The 27445-nt window shown below is 37.9% G+C and overlaps 4 protein-coding genes across 4 annotated transcripts; 3 read left to right on the top strand and 1 right to left on the bottom strand.

Moving 5' to 3' along the window:
- Positions 1-1880: 1880 nt before the first annotated feature.
- On the top strand, positions 1881-2835 carry LOC131793505 (RYamide receptor-like). Its single transcript, XM_059110921.2, has one exon. It carries the CDS (start codon positions 1881-1883, stop codon positions 2808-2810), a length of 930 nt encoding a protein of 309 aa, XP_058966904.1. The 3' UTR covers positions 2811-2835.
- Positions 2836-3112: 277 nt separating this feature from the next.
- On the bottom strand, positions 3113-10213 carry LOC131793488 (coiled-coil domain-containing protein 130 homolog). The gene is made up of 9 exons (XM_059110900.2): positions 10156-10213; positions 10030-10083; positions 9848-9927; positions 8254-8309; positions 7221-7339; positions 6401-6485; positions 5592-5701; positions 4962-5160; positions 3113-4557 (listed from the first exon to the last, which is right to left on the bottom strand). Exons 1-9 carry the CDS (start codon positions 10156-10158, stop codon positions 3977-3979), a joined length of 1287 nt encoding a protein of 428 aa, XP_058966883.2. The 5' UTR covers positions 10159-10213; the 3' UTR covers positions 3113-3976.
- A 110-nt stretch (positions 10214-10323) lies between these two features.
- On the top strand, positions 10324-24266 carry LOC131793499 (uncharacterized). Its single transcript, XM_059110914.2, has 15 exons — positions 10324-11442; positions 12110-12424; positions 13627-13773; positions 13866-14120; positions 15665-15937; positions 16320-16481; positions 17437-17583; positions 17987-18147; positions 18540-18786; positions 19221-19631; positions 20116-20319; positions 20630-20957; positions 21403-21590; positions 22490-22954; positions 23214-24266. The coding sequence occupies exons 1-15, from the start codon at positions 10596-10598 to the stop codon at positions 23663-23665; spliced, it is 4602 nt and encodes a 1533-aa protein (XP_058966897.1). The 5' UTR covers positions 10324-10595; the 3' UTR covers positions 23666-24266.
- A 673-nt stretch (positions 24267-24939) lies between these two features.
- On the top strand, positions 24940-27445 carry LOC131793498 (transcription elongation factor A N-terminal and central domain-containing protein 2). Its single transcript, XM_059110913.2, has 3 exons — positions 24940-25131; positions 26246-26587; positions 26995-27445. The coding sequence occupies exons 1-3, from the start codon at positions 25030-25032 to the stop codon at positions 27190-27192; spliced, it is 642 nt and encodes a 213-aa protein (XP_058966896.2). The 5' UTR covers positions 24940-25029; the 3' UTR covers positions 27193-27445.

Here is a 27445-nt window from a genome sequence, read left to right as displayed (position 1 = left end):
GGTGATCATCAGAACTTTCGTTTGATACTTTTGTAAGTAACAAGCTGCACTCAGTTTTCAATTTCAATTTTCCATTTTCAGCTCTATTTTGGTGATCTCAAATTTTTATTTGACCACCTTATGGGAAAATTTGTAGCACCAGCGAGGATCGATAAAACTTGAACATCACCGCAATGGCAGAGATAAGATATAGCTTAGTCACTTAATCACTCTGTTCTGTAGATAACATCTGTTGATTGAACAACTGATAGCACTGCCTTCGCAATCGATTACGGATCTCTTCTGAGTTTGAATATCAATTTCCTTTTCTTCTCCAATCATTCAACTAGAAGAATAGAGTGTTTAAATGAGCAGAATATTGATGTGAAAGACAGGGGCGCGAGATGAACTTCAGTTTCCAGTATTTAAAAAAAAAAAAAAAAAAAAAAAATTCCTAGTGCGTATTAAATGAAACATTTCCACTGAGTGTTGAAAGGAGCCCGATTGGTTTTGCTACTCTTCCATCCGGGATTGGTCTGAAGAACTCGCTCCTCTTTCTCAACCAATCAGATGCAAAAATAAAATCGATCGCGACTTGCTCACTGTGGCTCTTTTTCCCGCGCTTTTGGTAGATTGCTTGTTTTCCCTTTGAGTTCTGATTGGCTCCTTTCAGGATTTTCCTTTATTTAGATTGGCTGGAACTCTAATTAGGAGACACTACATTTAATAAGTGGATTTTATTGAAAACCAGCTGCCTACATACAAAATATATTTTTAAAATAGACATCAATACTCTCCTCTATTCGAGGTAAGGGAAACGTGTTTAAGAAGGAACACGATGCATTTCATCATTAAGGTCTTACGATGCCTAAGTAGGTTTACGACAAAAAAACAAACAAACAAACAAACAAACGAAAAAAAAATCGAAGCAAAACGCGCTTGTCTCAGTGTTCCTTGGCGCTTAGTTTCAACAGTCTCTGACTCATCTCAATAATCAACAAAAAAATTCATAATTGAAAGGAGAAACCTCGAACGATTACACGTTATACACATAACAAAAGAACCCAATTCCCAGTTGACTGACTGATCTGCTGGTAACCTGATCGTAAAGCGGCTCAAATTAATCCCAGGCTGTGAAAGGAAGGCTTTTTGGGGGCTTGCAAAAGACCAATCAGATGTAATGAATTTCGTAATTATCATAAATTTACGTGACATCACGCTTCATGATCAAAGTGGAAACACATTTTCACCCATTCTCTTTGCCAATGTTACGCAGTGTCTATGAAAATAAGATTCACATCTTAGTAAGGGAGGAAATTGAGGCGCCTTAGGTTATTAAGATTAAGCTTCCAGAGTCTTAATGCACACTATTATTAGCTCGTTGTCTCGTGGATTGAGCATCAAGATTGATTTACTTCAAAAAAAGGTTAAAATGGACGGAACGATTATTTTTTCGTCATAGCAAGAAAAAAAAAAACGCAAAAGCACAAAGAAAGAACAAAGTAGAATCATGTTATTACTTCGACTGGAAACGCAACTGTTTTTATTGGAGACTCCTAAAAAATCATATCGAAATAGTAACATCTGCGCCTAAAATGAGATTATCTGATAGAAGTCTAAACCAACATTCTTCAATTTCCCTTTTAATTGGAGGCTTTTTTAATGGAATTTAAAAATAAAGTTCTCGTCCACATGTTAATTAAATGAAAACCTCTGAATATAATTTGTAAACTTGTGTAGCACTGCACAATCGGTGTTTACCAAAGATTTTCTTATGTGGTTTTTCTTCGTAAAACCCAGATGAGCTCTGTGTAAAAACTTCAGTTTATCATATTTATATTCAACACTCTGTTTTCGCCTTACGAATACTATTCCCGGTGGATCCATACGGCGCGGTGGGAATGTCGATGAACGCCGATTTAAAAGCTTTTGATTTTGTTACACCAGTTATAATATTGGCAGGATCGACTGGAAATCTCATCGTCTGCTGCCTGATTATCACAAACAAAAAACTGAGGACCTCATTCAACTATCTTCTCCTCAATTTAGCCATATCTGACTTATCATGCTTACTGTTTGTTGCTCTCTTCTACGCGGGGAAAATTCGAAATCTTTATTTCAGTGACGGAGATCGTACACAATCTGACTTCGAGGGCATTGCTTGCAAGGTAACTGTTGTAAGCATTGATTTAACCACCAAAATTTCTGTTCTTACTCTAGCTGCTATCTCAACGGACAGATTTTATGCAATAGTTCATCCTTGGAAGCACAGAGGAGCTTCAATAAAGACGAAAATACGAATTCTCCTTCTACTTATTTGGTTGGTAGCTGTGGTATGTTGTCTTCCAATGGTGTTTATTATGGCAAAAATTCCGAACAGATTTGAAGGAAAATCGATTGCGCCGCTTTGCTTTAAGTTTCTTGTGGATACAGACAGTTTTAAAGTTATTGCTTTTATTGATCTCATAGCTTCTTACGTTATACCAATGGCGATTATTCTGCGAACTTCACTGGAAGTCATCAAACATCTGTGGTGCCGTTGCTGGCGCCCGGTGCATCGCGAAGAAGGACAAATATTGACTAAATCGCGGAAACGTATTACAAAAGTCGTCTTCAGTGTTATCGTTGCTTTTAACATATTTTGGTTACCATGGGCGGTTCTCCAAGGTTCTCTTTTAATCGGTGCCGTTCACGAAATTAACGACAGGATGTTTCTTATCATGTTTAGTTTGGTATTAATCAGCGCTAGTGTTAATCCTATTCTATATTCAATTCAGAGTCGATTGTTTCGAAAAGGGGTCGGAAAAATGATCCGCTGTAAATCAGTTTGAATGTTCGGTGTAAATCTTAAAATGAACATTAAAGGTACAGGATATTTCTCGTTATTACTTTTTACTGTGTTATAAATTTAATCTTCAACATATACAAATATTAAATTTCAGATTTAGACTCGAGTGAGAGGTCATAATTACTAGTAAGGATTAAGTTGAATGAAGCGAATTATTCTCTTGGTACAATTGTTCCAGAAATTAAAAAATTGTGGGTATGAAATAAGTCTCGAAACCCTCAACGAATATTCAAAATTGCAGCTCTTTGACCAGTAATAATAAAAGCATTTCAATTAAAAATTTCACTTGCTATAGTTGTCTCGTAAATAGATAAAAAATATAAAGTTGTCAGCGCTGACCGGATTTACAATTAGCTAATTCAACGTCTGTACTGTATGAAACATTTGTAATAAAAAATTCCACATGCAATTATCGTCTCACAAATAGATGAAAAATATCAAGTTTTCAGAACTGACCGCATTCAAAATTAGCTGATTCCACGTCAGTAAAGTATAGAACATTTGTATACGGCATCAACTGTAAATAAAGTCTCGCGATACGAAACCAGCCTTCTTCCACAAATAATCTTTACATATCGCTAGAAACCCACATAGCAAACATAGACAAACTCATTTAAAGCAAACCGATTAAAACAAAACCCTATTGAGACAAAACAAAATAATTAACGAACGCGATAAAAATGCAAATCCAACGCCAATAGTAGCCACATGTGTTACTTTCTACTCTGATTGGTTTATTATTTGTCCAGAAGTAACGTATACATTAAGACGCCTTTGCTCCTCGCGCACCATTTTTAACTCGTAGATAAGTCTAGTACAGAAAACGAGTTATAGGTTACTCGATTTGCAAAAATATCCTACGCTCTTTGCATCATGAGTTGTGGAGTCGTAGTAAAGATTGCTAGCAGAAGTAAATGGGTCGCTAACGCTCAAATACTTCTCAGCTTTGATTTTGCTTTGTTTTGTTTTCAGAAAAGGAGAAAATTGGAGGAGAAAACAAATTTCTTTATTTAATGCGAAAAAGTCTTGATTAGCCCGGTGCACTTTCATTCTCTGGGACAGTTGTTGTTTAATTGCATCATTAAAGCCAGACACCATGGATGCATTACTCAACCGATATCCAACTGATTCCACTATTTCGGTATCTTGTCATGTATGATCATCCGAAGCGTCACTAGAGTCGGCGTAATCACAGCAAACTAAGGAACTAATGGAAGAACTACTAATTAGCGCTGAATCTTCAGTTCTTCCATCAGGTGTGCCGTGAGTTTCCTCTTGTTTTGGTTGATTTGCGAGGCAATTCTGTGTTTGTTTTAAAGAGACACTTTGTGACGTCACATCCGGGAGACTTGTTACGGGAAGTTCTGTCTCAGTTGATACATTTACAGCTAACTCAGGGTCTCTCTGTGATCCTAGCTCAGAAGAAACCACTGTTTGATTCACAGTGGGACTATTCGAGAGGTCATCAATCGAAGGGTCCTTATTAGTACTATTGTCTGAGCTCTCGTTATTACTGAGCCTGGTCCGTCGAACTTTAATACCCAATGTCCCTTGGATGGTAAGTTCATTCTTCGACTTGGGAGGTGTTGAAAAAGAATTAACCTTGAGTTGTCTCCGTTTTCCGAGGAGTTGCGTAATTTTTTGTCTTTTTTCCTCTAATTTTCCCTGTGTATCAAATAACGGCCTGTCGTTGATTTCGGAACGACGCTTACGGCGATGGCCATCAAAACCTGGAAGAAGACAAAATTACATTGATTCTGAAAAATGAAATGAATCTACTGTTACAACTCCTTTAATAATCAAACAATAAGAGCCCGACTTGCAAGTTCGTTTTACGCAGTTGAAAATCATTATGATTGCAAGAAAAAACTAGACGCAGAAACTAACAAACTATATCAAATTCCTTTAATCACCAATATAATATCTGCGCTTTTTGTCCTTCAGTGGCAACACAAATGGAATATTGAAGTTCCAAAGAGTCTTCAAAATACTTTTAAAAGATACCTTGGAAAAAATAAACACACGACTTCCTTTTTAAAACAGAGGTTTCGAGCCTGATTCGACCTTCAATATACTCAGAAACATGACCTTTCAAACTCAAACTCAAAAAGTCAAAATCTCCGTCATTTCACACCTTTTCCATGATATCTTATTTTATGCGCAAGTTCGATGTCTTCTTCTCTTTCTGGCAAAAGATTCACATCCAGCGCTCCTCTCTTTTGCAACTCTTTGTCTTTCATAGCTACAGCAATCAAATCCTGTTTCTGCTCACGAAATTTCTTTCTGAGAAGTTGATTAGCAGCGTAGTCATCATCCCATACAGACTGAACTTCCTGGAAGAGGTTAAAAATGTTTCCAAAACGTCTTCAATAGTTATTTCCTAAATTGAAGAAGGGATAGGGGTAGATTTCTGTTTCTGCCTTACCTGCCAATGCCCCCACCACCCACCCCCCCCCCCTTTTACCTTTTGACAACTAAGAGTGACTAGCATCTAATTTCTCCTAACCATATCACCCCTAAATCCCACATCAAGGTCATGAGAATAATGGAAAAAATCACCAGCTAAAGAAGCCCTTGACAGCATCTTAGAAAATTTACGGAGAACAGATGGGAGAATATACATATTGATGCCAGGGTGTTAAGGGGTTAAGAAGCCATCTGCAGAGTGGGACTTATTACATTCCTTTTCACACTCAAGCTTATTAAATTGAAGCATAATTATAAGTTCCACTTTTCTCTGCTCTGAGCTGTCAGGCCATTTTACCTTAAGCTGTGCTAATGTGGGCAAAGCTTTCTTAGACTTTTGTTGATCTTGAACACCATGTTCCAATTTAAACATTGCATCAATGGCCATTTTCTTGACATCCTCCTTGTCTAAGATAATAAAATAAAGGAATTAAATGAAATAAAATGACATAAAATGATGTAAAAATTTGACAAGATGCAATGAAAATAGCTGTAAAACGAAATGAAATGAATGAATGATGAGATAAACAATGACAGAAAATAGATCAATGTGTTTTTTTAAAACCCTTACTGGTAAGAAACAAGCCACTTAAAATTGGTTGTTGCTGTACTGCACCTTAACAACAGCCAGCTTTCACTATGCAAAGTCCATCAACCTGTACATGGGTGTGTGGGGAATAATGCTAAAAGAACTCTCACTTTTGGTAGGCAAACCAAATTGACTGTTGCTGTATTGCTCCTTAAAAACAGCCTGCTTTCACTACACAAAGTCTAACAACTTACACAAGTGCGTGTGAAGAATAATGTTTTGAAAAGATTAGCCAAGCATGAAGAAGTTCAGATTAATTATACCATCACATGTATGTAACCCTCACCCCCCCTTGAAATATCAAATTTACATGTAACTTCTCCCCATAATATCCATACAGAATCCAGGAAACAGGTAGTGAGAATATTCAAACTTATCAGGTTTAAGTTTTTACCTTGATCTACCACCAAATTCTTGTAAGTTATTTACAAGGAAATATGTAACAGCTAAAGGAGAGAATTAACAATGTGATCTAGTGAGTAAAAGGGTTTAAATTTGTTATTTCTAGTCTTGATTACCTGTTAGTTCAACAGTTTCTGTAGCTGATGGTTCCCATCTTTCTTCTTTCCTTCTGGCTCCACTCACAATAACATAATCACAGTTCTTATTGAGACAAAAATAATCAAATTGATGAAACATATAACAAATTTTTCAAAACTTAACTACATTGTAAGTTGTACCAAGAGCAGATCAAGATCAAGAACGGAGTTAATTAATTGAGGAGGATTGTAATTACTTTGCAAAATCTTTTCACATATTTAAAGTTTTCCCATTGCATAAAATAAATACACTATACAGACATAGGGCCTGATATTCCAGAACATTAGGTTTAAACCAAACCATGGTTTTATGCAAGCAGCAGGCCACAGTGATTCTTAATAAAAGGGTTGATTTAATAAAATAAATTTTCTTCCACTGTAAGCTGTTGCCTCTCTTGACACTGTGATCAAATGCAAATGTTCAGATAAAGCTTTTGCTAAATTGAAGATTAAAAGCTTAGAACATGCTACTGTTAAACTAATGCAGCTATACTTTGTTAAAATAACCAGCCCCTGGAAGTCCAAACAGTTTGTGGTTTCTACCACCTTAACTCTTTAACTCCCAGAAGTAATTACTATGTATCTTCTCCCTATAGTACCCATGGGATACATTACACAGAAAACAGGTAACGAGAAGACTCAAACTCATCAGGTACAATTTATTGCCTTGATTGAACACCAAATTCTTGTAATCAACTTAACAAGGAAATGTGTAGCAGCTAGAGGGGAGAATTAACAATCAGATCTTGGGAGTTAAAGGGTTAAAGGTAAACAGGGACTATCATTTTTTTTTTCTTACCTTTGGATCAGTTTCTATTTCAAAGTGATTATCACAAAGGTGACATTTCATGCGAAATCTGTAGATGGGTGTTGTGTAGTAGTTACCAACTTTTTTCTTTTCTGCATTGTACCTCACACCTACAGGAGAGCCAATTAAAAGGCTAAGCCACACTGAAATAGATAACTGTCAAAAGAAATTTTGATTACTCTTTACTACCCTTTTCAAGCTTGTCGAAAATAAAATTAATATTTGGACCTCAAAAAACTCTGAACACAAGAAATATTTATCAAACGCTAGTATACATACAGTCGAACCTCAATTATTGAGGGTATAGATAACTAAGAATATGAATGTCAATAGGGAACAAAAACTGATTGGATTAAGAAAGCCACATTTAATTGCAAAACAAAACATTTACAAATCATTTTGAAAAAAAAAAGGTCTACATCTTCACTGTCTGTCGTGAATACCTCTACACATGTGGATTAACAATTAAAATTAATGAAAAAAAATGTTTTTACATTGGCCTTAAGTGTTGAAGTAAGTCAGTTTGTCTTAAAGAAGAACATGGCATGTACAATGAGAGTTCCATCATTCTTCGAAGCTGCATAATCTGGGTAGCATCATTGTACCACAAAAGTGGAGAGTGCTTTTCACCTGCACTAATTGGCTGGTTCAGAAGTGAACAGCACAAACCATTCAATTCTGAGTAGCCACTGAGACAAAACCATGTATCAAGAGTTTAATTTCTGACCATTTTTCAGTCTATTGAAAATATACCAGTATGCTATATTTTTGGTATCTGTGAGGTATATACAAGAACAATTATTCACCTCCACTTTCATGAATAATTGTTACCGGTATGTTGTGTTACACCGAAAAAGTTCAATCAGGTGTGAGAAAATTGTACTGTAACAACAACAATTAGTTGATGGTTCTCAGGCTTGATGCTGTGTGCTTAAGTTTAAGTATAGTTCTTGAAAACTGTGTGTGTGTAATACTAATTTTGAAAATGTTTTCTAATAACTATTATAATTTATGCATACTGTACCCATTCCAATATGATTTCCACATCCTCCACACCATATATTGTAGGGCATCTCAAATCTAGGAGAGCAAGGAACAGATTTTTAACAAATTTGAGAATTTAAGAGCAGTGAGTGACACAGGTATACTCTGAAAAAATAAATAAATAAATAAATAAATAAAACTCTGAGTTCTCCCAATGGGAGTAGAACCTACATGATCTTTCCATTAACCCTTTAGCCCCTAAGAGTGACTAGCATCTAATTTCTCCTTACAGTATCATCCCTAAAACAAACAGGAAAGTCATGAGAATAGAAGAGGTGATCACCAGCTACAGCAGCTCTTGATTGTTACACAAATTCTCCTTGTCAGCCTCTTTGGAAATGTATAGAGAACAATATTGAGAATATGCATTCTGATGTTAAGGCGTAAAGGGTTAATACTTCAGATGCTTTACCATAGAGCTGTAGGAGACTAACAGCAGGCTAGGCTTCATCACCTAACATCCTCTTGAATCAGAGTTACTACTCCCCTCCCTGGAAGGGAGTTTCAGGGGTTGTGCTGAGGTTGGATTCTTTAAGGAAACTCAGACTTTTTCTTTGTCACAGGAAAAACATCTTTCTCTATTTCTTTACTGAGCTCAAAAACTTACCATCTTCCTTATTCTATTTACAAACATGATGCTATCAACATCACTGATCCTAGCAGTATGCAGGACATATGCCATATATAACCTTCAGAATGGGCTTCGCACACTGTAGAGTCTCTATGGCTCAGTGTCAGAGCATCAGAGTGCAGAATCTGAAGGTCTGAGGTTCAATTCCTCATGAGGACTCACAATTTTTTACCATAGAGCTGTAGGAGACTAACAGCAGGCTAGGCTGCTAGTTTTATTAGGTCCATGATAACACCCTTTCAGTATACTGCGAGGATAGAAATGTCACCATGTGATGCTTTAAATTTAAGGGGTACTTTAAATTTAAAAAAAAAAAAAGGTCTTGTTGCATTTGTGACACACTGCCAGATTCTCCTTTCTAATTGCCTCTGTTTTCCTTGTGAGACAAAGGGAGAAGTAGATGCTGTATGAAACCTTTACACCTTAACATCAGTATTCATTTTCTCCATACTGTTCTTTGTACATTTACTAAGGTGCTAACTAGGAGAATTTGTCGAACAATCAAGAGTTTCTTTAGTTGGTGATCATTTCCTTTATTCTCATGACATTAATGTGTGATTCAGGGGTGATATTGTAAGGAGAAATATTTACACCAGGTCTAAACCAAACCATGGTTTTACGCAAGCAGTAGGTCTCAGTGATTCTTTGTAAGAGGGTTGAGCTAATTAAAAAAAATCTCCTTCCACTGTTAGCCTTTGCCACTATTGACACCGATCAGAAACATAAATGATCAGATAAAGGTTTTGCTAAATTGAAGATAGCTTAGAACACGGTATTGTTAAACTAAGGCAGCTATACTTTGGCCATACCACTATACAATCATAATACATTGAAAATTTATGGAAGAGACAGTGCTAACAGGATCCATCGTAAAAAGGGAAGTATTTTGCGATTTGCATTAAAAAAAAAAAAAAAAATTGTTAATTTTCTGGTTAGTATTTACCTAATAATGAGAATTCCTTGGCCAAGCTTTCGAGCTCGTTCACGTAACGGGTGTTGTCCATGGTATCTGTCAAGCGAGCCCTGATAAAGAGACGGAGATCGAACAGTTTAAGATACACTGTACATACAATTTTGTTGGATATAGTCATAATGTAATGTAGAAGAGGAAAGTTTAGTATTTACCTGTTGTGGAGTCCAATCTGGAGGGTAATATTTATTAACAGCTTTTCTTTCTCCCTATAGATGTAAAGTAGAACCATATGAAAATAACTGTTAAGTTAGATTAAGGATTTGTAAATGAATATTTACCATTTTCGAACGGTGCTGGACTTGAGTACCAAATTATGGTAACGAAATCGACAACGAAACGTTGACAAGTCGATTTAAGGTCAGCGGATCCTTATGCCGAAGCGACTGTTGAGATACGCGGCATAATCTGTCTCTAAAATAACATGTTACCTTTTCTTTTGACCAAAACCTATAGTATTTCATAACTAAACGCATAACTCTATAATTTTAGTATTTCAGATGTAAATTTTCCAATTTATGTCTAATCATAGATACAGTTGGCTTGACTTATTTCAATCTTGACGTATACATGAAGCACTTTTAAAAGCTCCTTAGCCAAAGACGGAACGGAGGTTAATGAGGTACTGTTTTCGAAATATGGCGGCAACTGTCAAAGCTTTTTCAACTTTGCCGACAATTAAATTATTAGGAGCTTTGATCTCGCTTTAGTACTTTTGGCAATGGCCTTTGACAACAGGAGAGCTCTTTGGCTGGCAGCTGGCCTACTTTCAGGCTTAGGGACGGCTTTCTGTATCGCTGAATTACGAAAATTTATCAGGGAAAAATGTACGCGTAAACCACTGTCCCATCTGGAAGATAATATTAAATTAGAGGATCTGGAAATTCTCGTACGCTCTTCCAATTACTCACTGAGGAAGAGCGCCGAACAAGTTGTGCTGGATAAAGCAATGAAGAACAAAAATTTAGATTTTATCGTGAATGCCTGCTTCAGTGATGACGAATTTCAAGTTTTGAAGGCAGTTGTTGCTCTGGCTATGCTGGTAAAGAACTCGGAACGCAACGAAAGAGAAAAATTGATTGAGCACAAAGTACTTGAATCGCTCTCTCACTCCCTCGTTCAGTCGGTGCAAGTTGGCTATAGAAGGCTAGTCGAGATGGGAGGCTATGACTTGCGTTTGCAAAGATGTGCGTCGGAATCGTTATTTCATTTAATTTACGATGAAGAGGCGACTAAACTTCGTCTGGCTCAGTCAAATTCGTCCATTTTCGCTGTTGTTTTACAGCTGATTTCGGAGGGGAGAAGCAAAGAGGTTATGCGATGGAGCTTGTTCATTGTTCATCAGCTGGCGTCCTGTGACTCGTTGCGACCTGAACTGTTAGCCAACGGTGTTATACCAGCTGTCTCGGCGATGCTTGTGAGAAACCAAGGAGACTTTATACTCATGAAAACATGTCTGCACACCATGGTGATGTTTGTGAACAATACTACGGAAAGTGAGATTGCACATCTCAAGGAGATGGCTAAATATGATGTCTTTAGGACGGCGGTAGTGTCCCTCAGAGCAGGTACACGTAAACTACGATTTCTCTATATGCAGACAGATGAAATTGCACTTAAGACCTGTACTTACAAGTATTAGGCAATATTTAAATACAGGGAAAACTACACATGAGTTGGGCTGGATTGGGAATTAAACTTTTCTTCCAGATCACTGAGATATAAGAATCTATATCAAAAATACATTAAAAGAAAATCATACCTAATTTCTCCTTACAGTTTTACTCTCGATTGAAACATTAAGGTAATGAGAATAAAAGAAATGATCAAAAAGTCAAGCTGTTGACTGTTGGAAAAATTATCCTCAGTGATACTGATGCATTTATAAGTTGATGCCAGTTGTTTGTCAGGTATCAGAAATCATACATTTTTCTGGCCAATTACTTGTAATTCTCTTGCTAAATTTTGATGGGGTGAGCTATTTCCTCCCCAGGAATTTCTATCCTTTTTCATTTCACTTTTCTCCAGCTAGTACATTGGTTAATGAAAAGCCCTTATATGAAGTGATAGAAATCTGAACTAGGGGATATTGTTTGAAAAAAAAAAAATTCTAAAGCTAAAACTATAGGAATTATAATGTATACAGCAGGGACAGGTGACATTAATAGTTTGGCAATCAAAAGGTTGACCATTAGTGGCCTTATTTCTCTTGAATCAATTTAAATTTTTGCATAGATGATGGTGACCTTGTTTACTGGGCAGCTGGACTTTTGCATCAGTTTGCTATTCAAGACCTTTACAAAGCAGAAATCTGTGCCACTCCAAACATTGTCAAATCTTTGCAGAATGTGTTATGCTCAAGTGAAGCAACTTTACAAAGACTAATTCTGCGTCTTCTCAGTTTCTTGTGCGTTGGAAGCAAATCCTTCAGGAACAGTGTGCTTCACTGCTCCTCACTTGTGGCACGGCTACCAGTTTGTCTTGCATCAGGTGACACAGACATTGTCCACTGGTCAGTGGTTCTGCTTCATGACTTGGTTCTGTCTGAAGGTCAGTGCTATATAGGAACTCTTTCTTAATATAATTTTTTAATTTTTTAGTTTTTTTAAAATTTTTTTTTCTGGTGATATGTGGCCTTGTTACATTCTTTATTAATAATGAGTCAATTACAATTTCCTAAAATGTGATTGATGCATTAGTGCTTTATTTTTTACTTATCATTCTGTACAGTTGTAATCAGAAAGCGTAATCAGAAAGTGTAATCAGTCAGTTGTTGTAATCAAACACCTGTATTCGGACAGTTAAAACAGCCAATCATACTAAGTCCACTCAGCTAAATCCACCAATCACAGAATTGACCACAAGAACCATTGCAATGACCACTTGTTCTAAGAAATTTCCAGAATTGAGGAGTTTTTTTACTTTAGGCATTGTCTCTACAGGATAATTATTTTTTTATCTTTTGGAAATTGTGACAGTTATGATTACTTTGTAAGAGGACTTCATGTCATCCAGTTTTTTCAGTATGTAATTTTACTCGTAATTGACAAATCAGACATCCCTTTTATGATTATGGACTGAATTTGATTCCACTCAGTCCTATTACCTGCTATTTATTTACAGCATTAGGAGACTTTGGATTGCTTTTGTGTATAATTACTGTATGTCACCCACTTAAAAATAATTCACCCCCAAGCCTATTTTTACCAGTATTTTCATGAATCTTTGCCACTTCCTTGTTTTCATAAAGAAATTGTTTTGAATTCTGTTTTGGGAAATATTTTCCACTTGAATCAGAGTCACTACTCCCCTCCCTGGAAGGGAGTTTCAGGGGTTGTGCTGAGGTTGGATTCTTTAAGGAAACTTAGACTTTTTCTTTGTCACACGAAAAACATCTTTCTCTATTTCTTTACTGAGCTCAAAAACTTACCATCTTCCTTATTCTATTTACAAACATGATGCTATCAACATCACTGATCCTAGCAGTATGCAGGACACGTGCCATATATAACCTTCTGGCACACTGTAGAGTCTCTATGGCTCAGTGTCAGAGCATCAGAGTGCCGAATCTGAAGGTCTGAGGTTCAATTCCTCATGAGGACTCACAATTTTTGCTTTGTTTCATGCTTGTGACAAGATGAAGAATATCTTTCTCTATATCTTTACCCAGCTCAAAAACATAAATGTACCATCTCCCTTATTCTATTTACAAAGATCAATCTTTTGACACAACGATTGTCTTTTGTCTGTAGGGAATCCAGCTGCAAATCGTGCTGCAGCTCTGAGAGTGCTGTCCATGGCTACTGATGTGATCAAGGCTCTGGTCCCGCTGGCCTGCAGGCAAGATAACATCTTGATTCGTATGGTAGCAGAACTCCTTGGTCTCTTTTGCACTATTGGTAAGTTGTGCTTGTCAAGTCTCACATGATTAGTTTTTAGGTTTTAAAATGTTAAATACTCATTTATCATCCATCATATCATTACTATCCAGAAAATTTACAAAGCAGAGTTCTTGAGGATGGCTGCCTAAAAGCTGTGCTGGCTTACTCAGAGTCAGCAGATACTGAACTGCAATTCTGGGCATCAGCTCTACTGTTGAACATGGCCATGACATCTGACGGCGTCAAGAAGGAAATCATTATGCTGGGAGGATTAAAGTCTCTAATGGAGTTAGCCATTGGAGACAGTGATCACCCGCAGTGTTCTGCTCATGCAGCCAAGACTCTTGTCATGTTGGGATTTCTTGGTGAGTGGAATGGATTGGATTATAAATGACTAATTACATGAATAGTACTCCATACTGTGATCATTTTGGTCACACTTGAAAGTAGAAAAAATCTTGAGGCATAAATTTGCAACAGAAATAATTTTTTTAAATTTATCTACCCACATTACACTTTCAATGTTTGTGGTCCAAGCAATATCCAGGACTAAAGCCTGACTGCACATATGATTTTTAAATACAAAATTCTTCAGGTGTTTTTCTCCATCATTTATACTAAAATGACAGAAAATGCTGTGGGAAATGAAGACTTTGCAAAACAGCTTCAAAAAATGCTTATATTGAAATAACAGGGTTTTCAAAATGCTCCTTTTCTTTTTGTGGAAAATAAAACAGGTTTTTGAAAATGTTGATGGAAAAAGTTCTTCACTCACTGTCTTTTCATCAGTGTTTTCATGCATTCTAGTGTGAACGATAAATGCAAATGAATTAACACTACTGTCTAAATAGAGACTACTGTCTAATGGTGTCTGATTTTAGACCATAGTGGCTGATTTTAGGCAACAGTGTCCGATTTTGGATACTTGTGTCCGATTTAGGTCACCATTGTCTGTATTCAGACCTGTTTGACTTTAGACACTGGTGTCTGGTTTTTGACACTGGTGTCCAATTTTGGACAGTAGAGTAAGATTTCAAATACTAGTGTTCAATTTTAGAAGCTACTATCCAAGTTAAGAAACCAGTGTCCAAGTTTTGACCCTTAAGTCTGGTTTTCGACTTTAGTGACTCATACTGGACATCGGTGTCTAATTTTAGAAGCAACTGTGTGATTTTAGACACTAGAGTCAGATTTTAGACTTTATTATCCAATTTTAGACACAAGGGTCCGATTTTAGTCACCAATATCCAATTATAGACACCAGGGTTCGATTTTAGACATGGATGTCCGATTTTAGACTCTAGTGTTGGATTTTGGATGCTAGTTTCTGGTGTTGGTTTCTAGTGTCTTGATTTGAGGTTGGGCCAGCTGCACCTTTTTTTTTTGGCTGTTACCACATGTGATCTATAACTGAACAGATGTACAGCAACATGAAACCAATTTGTAATCTTTTAACCATTTAACTCCCATGGGTGACCAAGACAGAATTTCTCCTTAAAATATCAACACAATATCGACCAGATAAGTGATGAGAACTCAGACAAATATCAATTAGGGGATTATAGGTTGATCCAATACCAAATTCTTAAAACTAATATCACAATAACTGTATGGCTGGCAGTGAGGAGAATTTCGAATGAGATCTTGGGAGCTAATGGGTTAAATACTGCTAAAATCAGCGTCTTATAGAAGAATAAAATACTTAATCAGATTGGTGAATAATTAGCTCTGTTGTTTGATGCAGAAAGGTAAAAGTAGCCTATTGAAGACACGGTCAGTCGAATAGTGTCACGATAAGCCAAATTTTCTCGGCTTGGTTTGGGGCTACGTTGCGCGCGCTGCGAGCTCTGCTGATATTCATTCTGTGCGGATCACTATAAAAATTATGTTTTATTATGTCTTCTCTTAGACACAGAAATCCCAGTGTGCATCAAGTCGCTTGGGTACAAAAACGGCGACCGTGTTAGTATTTTAATCAACGGCAAAGAACATTGTCCTAATAAACCTGGTATCAATATTGTGGTGATGGACTTCACGACATTCAACGTCACCGAGGCTGCAGCATTCGATACTGGGCACGACAAGGAAGCCAGCGATCACTTTGTGGAGTTTGTTGATATGATACCAATAGGTACACTGGTTTTCATAGCGGTGCGAGGAGAGGCAGACTATTATATGACTGGTAAGCAAATTGCTTTTTAATAAAAAGAGTATGTTTCTAAAGAAACTGTGGTGCTGCATTGATGGGGAATCATATCAAGATAATTTGTTGTTATTAACTGAGTTAATCGTGTAAATTGGCCACCGTAAAGAGTCTCTAAGCCGACGTTTCGAGCGTTAGCCCTTCGTAAGAGCGAAAGGCGAAATTTGCTCTGGTAAAGGGCGAACGCTTATTATTAACACATTAAATTATCATAAAATTGCTCTTTAGTTCAGGAAAATTCATTTTTCCGTATCTTCGGGTCGCGGACTCTCATAGCGAGATGCCAGCTCGGGGTGAATTTATAAAGACTACCTAAGTTTTTCAAAGTTGTTTTTGTTGTTGTTTTTACACTCGTTTTCAGACAAGGCAAGGTTGAGTCTAAAAGACATTGGTATCGAAGATTATAATTTCAAGACTGGCGAACTTTGGACATTTTGTGGATATAAAAGAAGAGACGGAGCAGTACAGATTTCTCTTCAACGAGGCTTTGATGTTGTTGAGCTGTCCACGACGTTAAGTTTAGGTAAGAATTTAAAATTATAATTTAATTTCCTTAAGTGCTAACAGGGAGAATTTGTTCAAAAATCAAGAGCTTCTGTAGTTGGTGATCATTTCCTTCATTCTCCTCACCTCAATGCGTGATTCAAGGGTGATAATGTAGGGAGAATCAGACATAGTTTGAAGCTACACTGGTTTGCAGATTTAATGAATGTAACCGAAGAAGTTACCATTCATAGACCCAACGTTTCGACACTCCTGTCTAGTGCCTTCATCAGGGGTGATGATGAAGGCACTAGACAGGAGTTTCGAAACGTTGGGTCTATGAATGGTAACTTCTTCGGTTACATTCATTAAATCTGCAAACCAGTGTAGCTTCAAACTATGTCTGATTGTCCACCTGGTTGCCGTGTGAACTTTAATATATGTAGGGAGAAGTTAGACGCCAATCACTCTCAAGAATCAAAGGTTCAAAGAGGTTGTGGTTGTTCGTCGTGATGAAACACAAACAAAGACTAGTTTTCCCAAACGTTGGCGATACGATCTGGTTGGAATTAGACCTACCAAATCGGAAGCAGAAGACAAATTCCACGTGTGATTTCGTCACTTGTGAAATGTAAAAACCAGACTGTTAGAGTCCTAAGTCATCGGACGACCTGAAAACTCGCATTTCGATCAGTGGGATTTACCATTAATCACGAAAAAGTTACTCTGCATTTTTCTCTCTCGCGAGATGCTCCGGGACTGTCGAAGATTTCGACAAATTGACGTAAAGTCTGAGAGCTTTCCGATACTAGCTCCGAGCATCTCCGAAGATATAAGTATGTAAGTAAGTAAGTAAGTAAGTATATGAGATGTTCTTGTAAGCCAAAAAATAGTAAACAACCGAATTTGAAGCCAGTAGGCTCAGTTAGTTTTACTACTTTTTACCTTCTACCTTTTGAATAAAATATGGATTACCCATGTGTTTCCTTCTCTAGGTTACTATTCAAATGAACAGGTCCAAGGTTACATTTTGTTACCACTGATTGATCTTTTGATGAGCACGCCTGCTTCGCTCGCCATCAGCAAAGTGTCAGAACTGGAGCTGCTAACTGTTCTTGCAAGACATGATCATCATAAAGAAGGTATGTGGAGTTCCCTTCATGATATATCCACAAGGTAAAACTATGTTTCCCTCAGGGAAAGGCGTGCGACAGAAATCATCTATCATAAATTTTTGTCTTAGCGATCTAAAAAGTATGTAAAAGATAAATACTACAGCCTACAGCGTTTGAAATTACCCAAGGGTATGAATGAAGTCGAAAAAGGCTTAATGTTTTATATATATATATCTATATCTGAAAGTTGGACAAATCAGTAAGACATAACTTTTCTGTGACCCTAAACGCGAAACTCAGAGTCACAGAAAAGTTACGTCTTATTGGTTTGTCCAACTTTCAGATATACCACGCTCTGCGAGCGCATCGAGCACTATATATATTTTTTTCTTTTTTTTTTTAACGCGTATACTCTTTGCTTTTATTTCAGTGATGGTCAACTCGGAGGGTTTTATGGAGTACATTGTGCAGTTGATTTATAGTATGGCAAACAAGACAGCTGATCATCTGAGGGCCAATCCATTGCTAATAGCCCACTGCATTGGAGCAATGAAGATTATCACTGCAATCAGTATTTCCCAGGAGATCCATGTAATGCTCCTTTGACTTTCTTAAGGCTAACTGTAAACTGTAATTTAAGCAATGTTAAAACCAACCTATTGTAGCGGTTTCACCTATGCGATGCAGGCACCTCAAGAGAGTTTTCAATGGCATCGTTTTGTGCTTTTGTTACATTTGCTGTTTCCCCACTGGGTTTACGTTCCACCCTTCCCTCCCCCGCGTTTGTTTCCCACCCTCCCCTTCCCCGCTTCATTCCTCCTAAGTTGTCGTGTTGACAGGGGCCCGGCGGTGGGCTTCTGCCTAAATGATGCAAGTTCGTTCTCGCCCTGTGTTTCAATCTGGAGCATCTTTCATTCGTTGTTGTAATCGTCTACGAATGTTCAGGTCTCTAATTTGTAGCATTTTTTTTATCAAACTTGTAGGATAAATTCACCGAATACAATGTCTTGGATTGTGTTCTTAGCCTTCTATCTCTGATCAACTCTATTCAGCTCGAAAGGCTGAAACAGCAGCTTAAAACAAGAACTAGAAGAATGGGACAAACAGACATTTTGGTAATCGAAGCAGAAGATTTCAGTGACAACGAGATTGTGCAGCCAGTCGAGGAAAACGCAGTTAGTCATGTGGTTAATTCTCCTGGAGGAAACTTCTCCAGTGTACCAGAAGAAGGTTAGTTTTCGGAGTGTTTAAAGGTATTACTTACTATAAAAACTGACTCCCTTACATGCTTACTGCCGTAAACCACCTGCCCCCCCCCCCCCCATTCTCCCTCCCCCATTTCACCTGTTGAAGTCCCCTCTACCCGTGGGAAAAAGAAAAAAAACACATCGATTATGAGCAGCCCCCCTCCCCCTCCAGAATAAAGCGTCGCTTGTGTTGAGAGATTGTTACCCTGCTGCGAATTTAACATTTGAATTTTAATAATAGGAGAGGAAGGGTGATCTTCAAAAAAGAATTTCAAAGCGCTTTTTCTATTCCGATTATATGCTTCCTCAGGTATACCCTACCCCCTCCTTCCCCCACCCTTTGTAAGCCATCCTAAACCCTAAGGGGGAGTTTACGGTATTATTGAGGTTTCTTTACTTGCTTCCTTTCGTTTGCAGTGAAACTAACAGCAAGTGGCTTAAGAACTCCGGTTCACGGCCCCACTACAGACGAACCAGCCTCTGTAAAAAGCGGTTCCCCGTTTTATAGCACGTTTGAGAAAAAATCCAACACGAAGCCTCTCCTGACAGAAAGCGTGACAGGAGAAGCGATAATTCAAGATGACTTAGATGAAGCGTTTTCCACTCTTACCGGCCTAAGTGTGATAACGCTTTACAACTGCATCGACTTGATTTCAAGTCTGGAGGAGTTTCGTAGGCGCCTCTCTAAGGCTGAAACTATGCGGATTTTATGGTGTCGACTTTTGACTGCCTCGTGTGGTTCATCGACCATTCAACAGATTGAACTCGCCACTGAAATGTTACTGAATTCGTGCTGCTGCATGACGATGTTGGGAAAGTATACCACAGGTATGAATGTATGGAAGACCTACACCGCGGTCAAACTTCTAAGAACGTAATAACTATAAGACTTGCTTTCGGGCAGTCATAGCAAATTTTGCTTACAGGAGTTACAAACAACCTCTTATATTAAATAAAGCAGTTCACGACTAAATGTTCATTCAAAAGGATACCCGTACTAGATAGAATACGCTTCGTGTTCGGAAAGTCTCGAGTTTCCCGATTCCCTTCTTTTTTCCCCCTTTAAAACTCTTGTGCACTTTTTTTGCGCTTATTTAACGTGACAGTAGTCGTTTCTTTTTTCTTCTTTTGAAATTTTACGCGGGAAATTGACGCGTGGCAGGCAAAAATTGAACGTAACGTGACCTAAACGCCCATATTAACTTAGTCTGCCAGCAGGTTCTCATTATTCCTGTCCTTGGGCCTACTGTTGTTGTTGTTTATTTGTTTGTTTCTTTGTTTGTTTGTTTCTTTGTTTTTTTTTGTCGTGCAGAACTTGTGGTAGAGCTTGACGAGCAGACGAAGACTCCGGCTCTTGTACTGAGCGCGGATCGGCTGGAGGCATCAAATCCAAACTGGACTTTTGAAAGCGTGCATGCCACCTTGTGTGTGGGACGTGGGATGTCTACAGTGCCACCTTATCCGGCTGGCTGGTACTATGAAGTCACCCTGAAGTGTACAGGAATACTGCAAATAGGTACCTATTTTCGTATCGTTCTTCCTCGCCTCTCGAACATTTTATTTTTGTTTTATTTTTGTTTTGTTTTTGTTTTGTTTTTGTTTTTGTTTTGTTTTTGTTTTTGTTTTGTTTTTGTTTTTGTTTATTTTGTTTTGTTTTGTTTCTGTCTTCATTGTCGTTCTGGTTTTTGTTTTGTTTTGTTTTTGTTTTTGTTTTCCTTTGTTTTGTTTTCGTTTTGTTTTTTGTTTTGTTTTTTGCAGTGGAGAAATCTTTACTTGCCTAATTTAATTGATGATTTATTTTCAAAAATAATATTCTCCCTCTTAAGGCTGGCAAACCGAAGAATGCCGATACGGTCCCGAGCGAGGCGTTGGGGTTGGTGACGACAAGAACTCGTGTGCATTCGATGGTGCGCGGTGTAAAGTATGGAGTGGACCCCCTAGTGAACAACTGAACAATGACTATGGAAAGGAATGGAGTTACGGGGATGTCTTGAGCTGTTTGTTCTCTTGGAATGGAGAGGTGTCCTTTTGGTTGAACGGGGTAGATATGGGTGTGGCGTTTAGGGGGTTAAACCCTGGGGTTAACTGGTATCCTGCAGCATCCATCGCCATGGACCAGCAGTGCTGCTTCAACTTTGGTGGCAAACCCTTCAGGTGTGACTTTCAACACAGAAAAATTTGTTGATACAGTAAAACAAATGAATAAAGGGGGCAAGTTTCTAAAGAAACTGTGGTGCTGTGAAGGGGGCGACTAGCATCTAATTTTTCTTTTCAATAACACCCCTGAATCACGCATTAAGGTCTCAAGAATAAAGGAAATGATCACCAATTAAAACAAAACAAATCAAAACAAAACAAAAACAAAAAGTTTTTGAAAAAATTATCCTTGTCAGATCCTTAGGAAATGTATAGAGAATGATATGGACAGTATGCATACTGATTTTAAGGCGTAAAGGGCTGATCATGTAGCATTCATATGGATTCGCCGGGCATACGAAGGGGATACGACTGTTTTACGAAAAGTCTTCGGATCTACTTGGATATAGCTAACCATCTTGCCTTGCAGCGGATGTGACAGCTATCTTTTGTTCTATTACAGGTATGAAATGCCTGATGGGTACATAGCTGTAAGTCACGTGGTCTCTAACCTGGTCAAGAAAGCTTCACTGCGCCTATCGTCGTGTTGGACACCAATCAGCGGTAGCTTTGAAAGCATTGTGGAGGAAGATGAGGAAGTGATTGATGATCAAGAACTTGAGGCTTCAGAAACTAAGACTGACGATACAGGTATGCTCATATGAGCTTTGTGATGCACCAACAATTGTATTTACTGTGCAGGGATAAATGAGGTATTTCGTATTCTTTCCTAGTAGTATGCAGAACGTTTGTCACCCTGGTCCTTGTTTAACGGCCTAGCTCCTTGCTATAGCTCAATTGTACACCATCTGGAGTACTGTATCGGAAGGTCATGGGTCCAACTTCTATTGAGTACACCCGGAGTTTTTTTTTTTTTTTTTTTTCGAGTATGGCTGTGTCATTCACCAAATAATATCATCTTTCGCTTGAAAAACGTGTTCTTCTAATATAGTAGGCAAAACTTAGGGTTTTTTTCCTTTCTGTCGCAGTTGTTATAAAAAGATCAATTCAAAGAAAGTAGTTATTGTTGTAATAACAAGGCAAAGAAAAATGCGATCACTTTTTTAAACCGTTGATAAGTGTTGATTCACAAGAAGCGTTAGAAAATGAATTTTTTGGGAAGACAATGAGCAGAAAAGGTTGAATAGGTTGTCATTTTGTAATAATTTGAAAGATTTTCATGCACTTAAATAAAGATAAACTAATAAATACGCCTACCATAAATCTTCAAATGTGCGAGACTTTTTTGAGACAACCTATACTTAAAAAGTAAGATCTTTTGCGCACCAAAGACTAGTTTTAATAATTAGACTATTATGGGGTAAGTGAGTGATGAAGTTATGGTAAGAAAAAAATGGAGAGGGAGGGAGGAGATGGTAAGAAGGAAAGAGAAAGGGAGATTGATAGGAGGGAGGGAGGGGAGACAGAAGAAAGGGAAATCGATCGGAAAGAAAGAGAAAGACAATTTTGGAGAAAGCCGGTACATGAGGAAAGCTGAGATAGACAGTTGTGAAAGGTTTTATGATTTTATTTTTTCATTTTGTTCTCAGCTCCTTGTGATAAGGAGCCTTCTAGTGTTGCCATGAAGGAGGAACAGCCATCCGTTCTTTCTCTGGAACACAGCGTGGCTGATTCAGACGTGTTGTTTGACTACCAAGACACTTCCTCTGTGAGCGAATGTTCTCTCGCCTTATCTCCTGAACCCACAAATCACTCTTTAACATTTGTTACACCTCCCTCTGGTGTCTTCACCACGCCTCAAAGCTCTCCGCCCAAAGTATCTGGGCATGACGTGTTCTTTCCTGGATCCGAGCCTGAGCCTTCGCCGTTTGAAGTGGTATCGACTGGCGACGAGACAGTGAGTGAAGAAAAGCCTCCATTTGAAGAAAAACACGTGACCAGCACTCCATATTTAGGCGTAGGCCCTTTGAGAGACTCTATTGGAAGGCACTTTGAAGCAAGGTCACGTCTGAGCTCCTGGCCACAAGTGGCAACCCCAGGAGAGTCTTTCATAGGTAAGGAAATGCGTAGTCACGATGGAATTTGTCTTATTCTTTGTCTCTCACACTAGAAGACTGATTATGTAATGAAATCTAATCCTCGGTAGCGAGACGCAATTTTTTTATTGGACTGTTTAGGATATATAATCACTGACTGAATCGCAAAAAAAACGAAGATCGTGGACCTTTTCTATAGAATATTTAAACCATGTCGTGTCTTTTTTCCTTCGATTTTTCTTGTTAACATTTTCACTGAGATTTTCTTCTTCCTCAGAGCCAATTGTGCCTTGTCTGTACTTCGAAGCAGAGCTGAAATTTGCTCCATGCCGAGTCAAACAAATGGGTTTCATCAATGTGGAAACAAGGGAGAAAATTTATTGTGACGTACATGACGGCCATCTTCAGTTTCCCAAGTCGTCCAGTCCCACTCCGCACGAACAACAAAGTTTCAGGGTCCCGGATGTTGTGGGCTGTGCAGTAATATTATCGACGGGACAGATCATGTTTACCTTAGATGGAGTAGCAACCGGACAATTTTACGACTTCCCATCAAGTAAACCATCGTCGATGGTCATTGAAAATCTTTTTCCGTACATATCTTGCACTCGAATCCGTTGTAACTATGGGCAACGGTCGTTCCTGTTTGGGGATGCGAATAACAAAGAGTCTCTTGTTATGAGTGGGGCTCTGCTGCATGGACTGGCCGAAGAAAACTTAAGGCTGTAGGCTGACAATATAAGTGTATTTAGAACAACACAGCGGTCAAACGTCTGCGCATGTGCGGCCTTTGGAATGATTCGGCGGCGTGTTTTCAGGCTGTCAAAACCAAGCGGCCTCACGCGAGTTTCAAGTAGCCACATAAGCCCTCGGTCACTGTGTTTTAAAAGCGTATAGCTTTTTCGGTAAAGCTCAAAACAGAATGCTTTGCAAGTCTCGAGTTTTTCCATTGCTCTATTTTAGTTTTTTTTTTACAGATTTCTGTGAACTTTTCCAATTATCCTTTGCTTATTTTGCAAAACTGCGGTTGTTTTCCTTTGAAATTTTGTGCGGGAAATTGGCGCGCGGTCGGCCAAAACTGAATCCCTCGCGCATGCCCGACCTTTGACCGCTGTGCTATTTAGAAAAAGGTACAGTTTCAAGTTAAGGCCCAGCAGCTATCTATGAAGTATTCGATTGCTTTTTGAAATGATGCGAAGCAAGTTAAGTATTTTTGCTGGACCTCTTTTACCTTTTAGAATGTCTTTCTCGTGTCGGTTTGTAAGTTTGTGAAAAATGTATCATAGTGGTAATCTGACATGCGATTAAAAAAACACTCATGTTTCCCGGATTCCTTGTGTCAGTCATGTGGTAAGAAAAACGAAAAACTAGTGACTGTTGGGACAAGAACGATGGAAGAGGCATTTTCAATGTGAGAGGAAAATTTATAACAGGTATTGCAGATTTTTTCCCGCCGGAATCTTCCACAAATGTCTCATTGTTCTATAAATCTAAAAGTTAGTAGGCAGTTCCCAATGCTAATAGCAAATGCGTGAACTGTGATATGCTCCGTGGTGAAGACTGTTGATCAGGATTTCGTCCAAAGTGTGTCTGGAGTTGGGTCCAAGAATTTTCACTAAGGGACCAAAATGACTTCTCGATCAAAGCACGCATCCACTTGTATCCCCCCTTCTTCCCCCTTCCCCCCCCCCCCCCCCCCCCTTTTTTCCCCTCTCTGCATTGCTATATAGCACCTCGGCTAGATCCAACTTGGCAGCTCTGCGGTTTCTGAGTGAAAAAATATAAAATATAAATGAGTGAAAAATGAAAAAAACAACAAATGGAAAAGGTTAAATCCTAGAATTTGTTAAAACCCACCTATCAAGGTTATTATTATCATTTATTGTATTCTATTTATTTATTTTTTGTTGGAAGCCTTTACTTCCTCCTTTGTTGACGGACACCTCATAATTCCAAAGATTTTGCCCGCCAAAATTTCATTTTAGACCTTGGTAACCCGGCCAGTCATCGAATTCAACATGGCCGACTTTCGGGTCCGGATAATACCTAAATTGTAAAGATTCGAAGGGTAACAAGATCTTTAGAAACTTGCTATGGATAAGTTCGTCATTCGAACTAAACGTTCTCCTAGACCTGAGCGGAAAATTACCGAGACGGCGAACAGGAAGAAGCAATCAACGATTGAAAGCCTAGCGGTAAACAATTGAATTATCTGCTTCGTTACTAAGCTTCGATATCCTTATGCTTCTTTAACAATTTTTCTAATGCCGTTTGTGAATGTAAATTGGTAGTGCACTGCTTAACATTAGAGTCTAAATAAGCCAGAAAATAACAATTAATTTCCATTTCATACATAACTCTAAATTTACTTCAGATATCAAAGTTAAGGTTGCTTATTGTATTTCCTAGTCACGTATGTATGGGTAATAAAATGATTTATAATGGTTATAGGACCGAGCGGAGTCCAATACGTACACTGTCCTATTAGTCCTCAAATCGAGTCGGCGAGAAACTATCACGATCAAGAATTGTGTTGTAGTTTTGATTATGTGTGCAATTTGGTGTTAATAAGTATGAATAAATTTTTCAAAGACAACGAAATTGCACGAGCTGGTAAGGCCAGTGCAATTTTTAGTCTTTGAACAATCTTTCAATTGCTTATTACACCAAATTGGAAGAAAAACCATGCTATTAGGTTAGTGTTCACACACTATTTGTAATTTACACTCATTTTAAAAATTTGCACTTGTGTTACATGAGAATTAATGCACTCATTTTCCAGCCAATCATAAGTGCATAAGTTTTCATGTACATTATTAGCTGAATTACGCATATATTTTGATTGGCTCTGATGATCTATCAGAGGACAGACCCATAGATGAAGTCATCATTAACCCTTTACGCCCTAAAATCAGTATACATATTCTCCATACTGTTCATTATACATTTCCTAAGGTGCTGACAAGGAGAATTTGTTTACTAGTCAAAAGTTTCTTTCATTGTTGATCATTTCCTTTATTCTCATGACCTTAACATGTGATTCAGGTGTGATAATGTAGGGAGAAATTTGATGCTGGTCACTCTTAGGGTTTAAAGAGTTAATCTTTTTTTTGTTATATTAAACAAATGGATTTCGTGTTGTCATGGGTTTGTACAGTAATAGATCACAGGAGACATCAAAATGTGACAAGAACAGAAGTGACACATTCACCTGCTGTGCCTTATGTGCCACTGCTTTGTTTTTATGACATTTTGAGGTCATCTGATCCGACTAACAACAACATTGAATCTTTCTTTTAATTCTTTAAGAGTGTGGTTGTAGTGGAAGAAATTCAGCGTCTCAAGCTTGAATTAGAGAATGAAGTTTCCACACCAGAGACAATTTTGTCAGCACTAAAACTCTTGGGCAAAAAGAATTTGTCAAAAGAAGTGTTAATGTCCACCAAAGTTGGACACACAGTAAATCGTCTGCGACGGCAGGGAAGTACTGAGGAGATAAGGCAACAAGCAAAGGTTGTATTCAGGAGATGGAGACAGTTTGCAACAGACTTGGAGAAGGAGAAACCCTTGATAGAGGTTCGCTGTGACAAGAAGACTGAAGCATTAAGAGGAAAAGGGAGGCAACTGATTTCTGATGCTCTGCAAATGACAGTATGATTAAAGTTGTTTGTATATTTAGTTTATTACTGTAATGTGACATCTATTTTCAGAGTCACTTAATAAATATAAACAAACCTCTTCAATTAAAGAAAACAAGAGAGGCTCTTGATTGTCAAACAAATTCTCCTTGTCAGCACCTTGGGAAATGCATAGAGAACAGTATGATGAATACGCATATTGATGTTAGTGTGTAAAAAGGGTCAAGACATTAGTGAGTTGTCAGAAAAACCTTTTCAAATCTCAGTAGTTCTTTACAGCCTGGTTGAGAATTTGATTCTTTACTTGATTAATAACTTCCTTTCCTTATATTTCAGCCATCAGAAAATTTAGTTCTCTATAACCTGTTTGAGAATTTGATTCTTCACTTGATCACTGACTCTCCTTTCCTTGTATTTCAGCCATCAGAAAATTTACCAGAACTTATTGAGAGAACTGTGTTCCATACTTATGGTAGACTTATAAATAATACCTACAAAAGGAAGATGCGTTCATTGGTTTTCATCCTTAAACACAGGGATTCCATCCGAGAGAAGGTTGTCACTGGAGAAATATCAGTCAAGAAGCTTGTTTCATCCTCTGTAGAGCAGCTCACCTAAAAAATTTACAACTTGGTCGTTTATCATGTTGGACAAACAGTATTTATATTTATGTTGAATAAACACACAATTTTTTTAATAATGCAGGACTTGGACAAAGGGAATATATCATAATTTTTTTCCTATATATTATTATGTTATTAAATACAAATAGTATGAAATATTTAAAGATTAAAAGTGAGACTCAATTTCTGACACAAAATGTCTCCTACGGATGTAGTTGCAGTAAGCAGTTTACTCACAATACAATGCA

The sequence above is a fragment of the Pocillopora verrucosa genome, chromosome 12 (assembly GCF_036669915.1).
Source record: "Pocillopora verrucosa isolate sample1 chromosome 12, ASM3666991v2, whole genome shotgun sequence".
NCBI lineage: Eukaryota > Metazoa > Cnidaria > Anthozoa > Scleractinia > Pocilloporidae > Pocillopora > Pocillopora verrucosa.
Note: the sequence above shows the minus strand (reverse complement) of the source record. Positions and strands in the feature narration are given on the sequence as shown.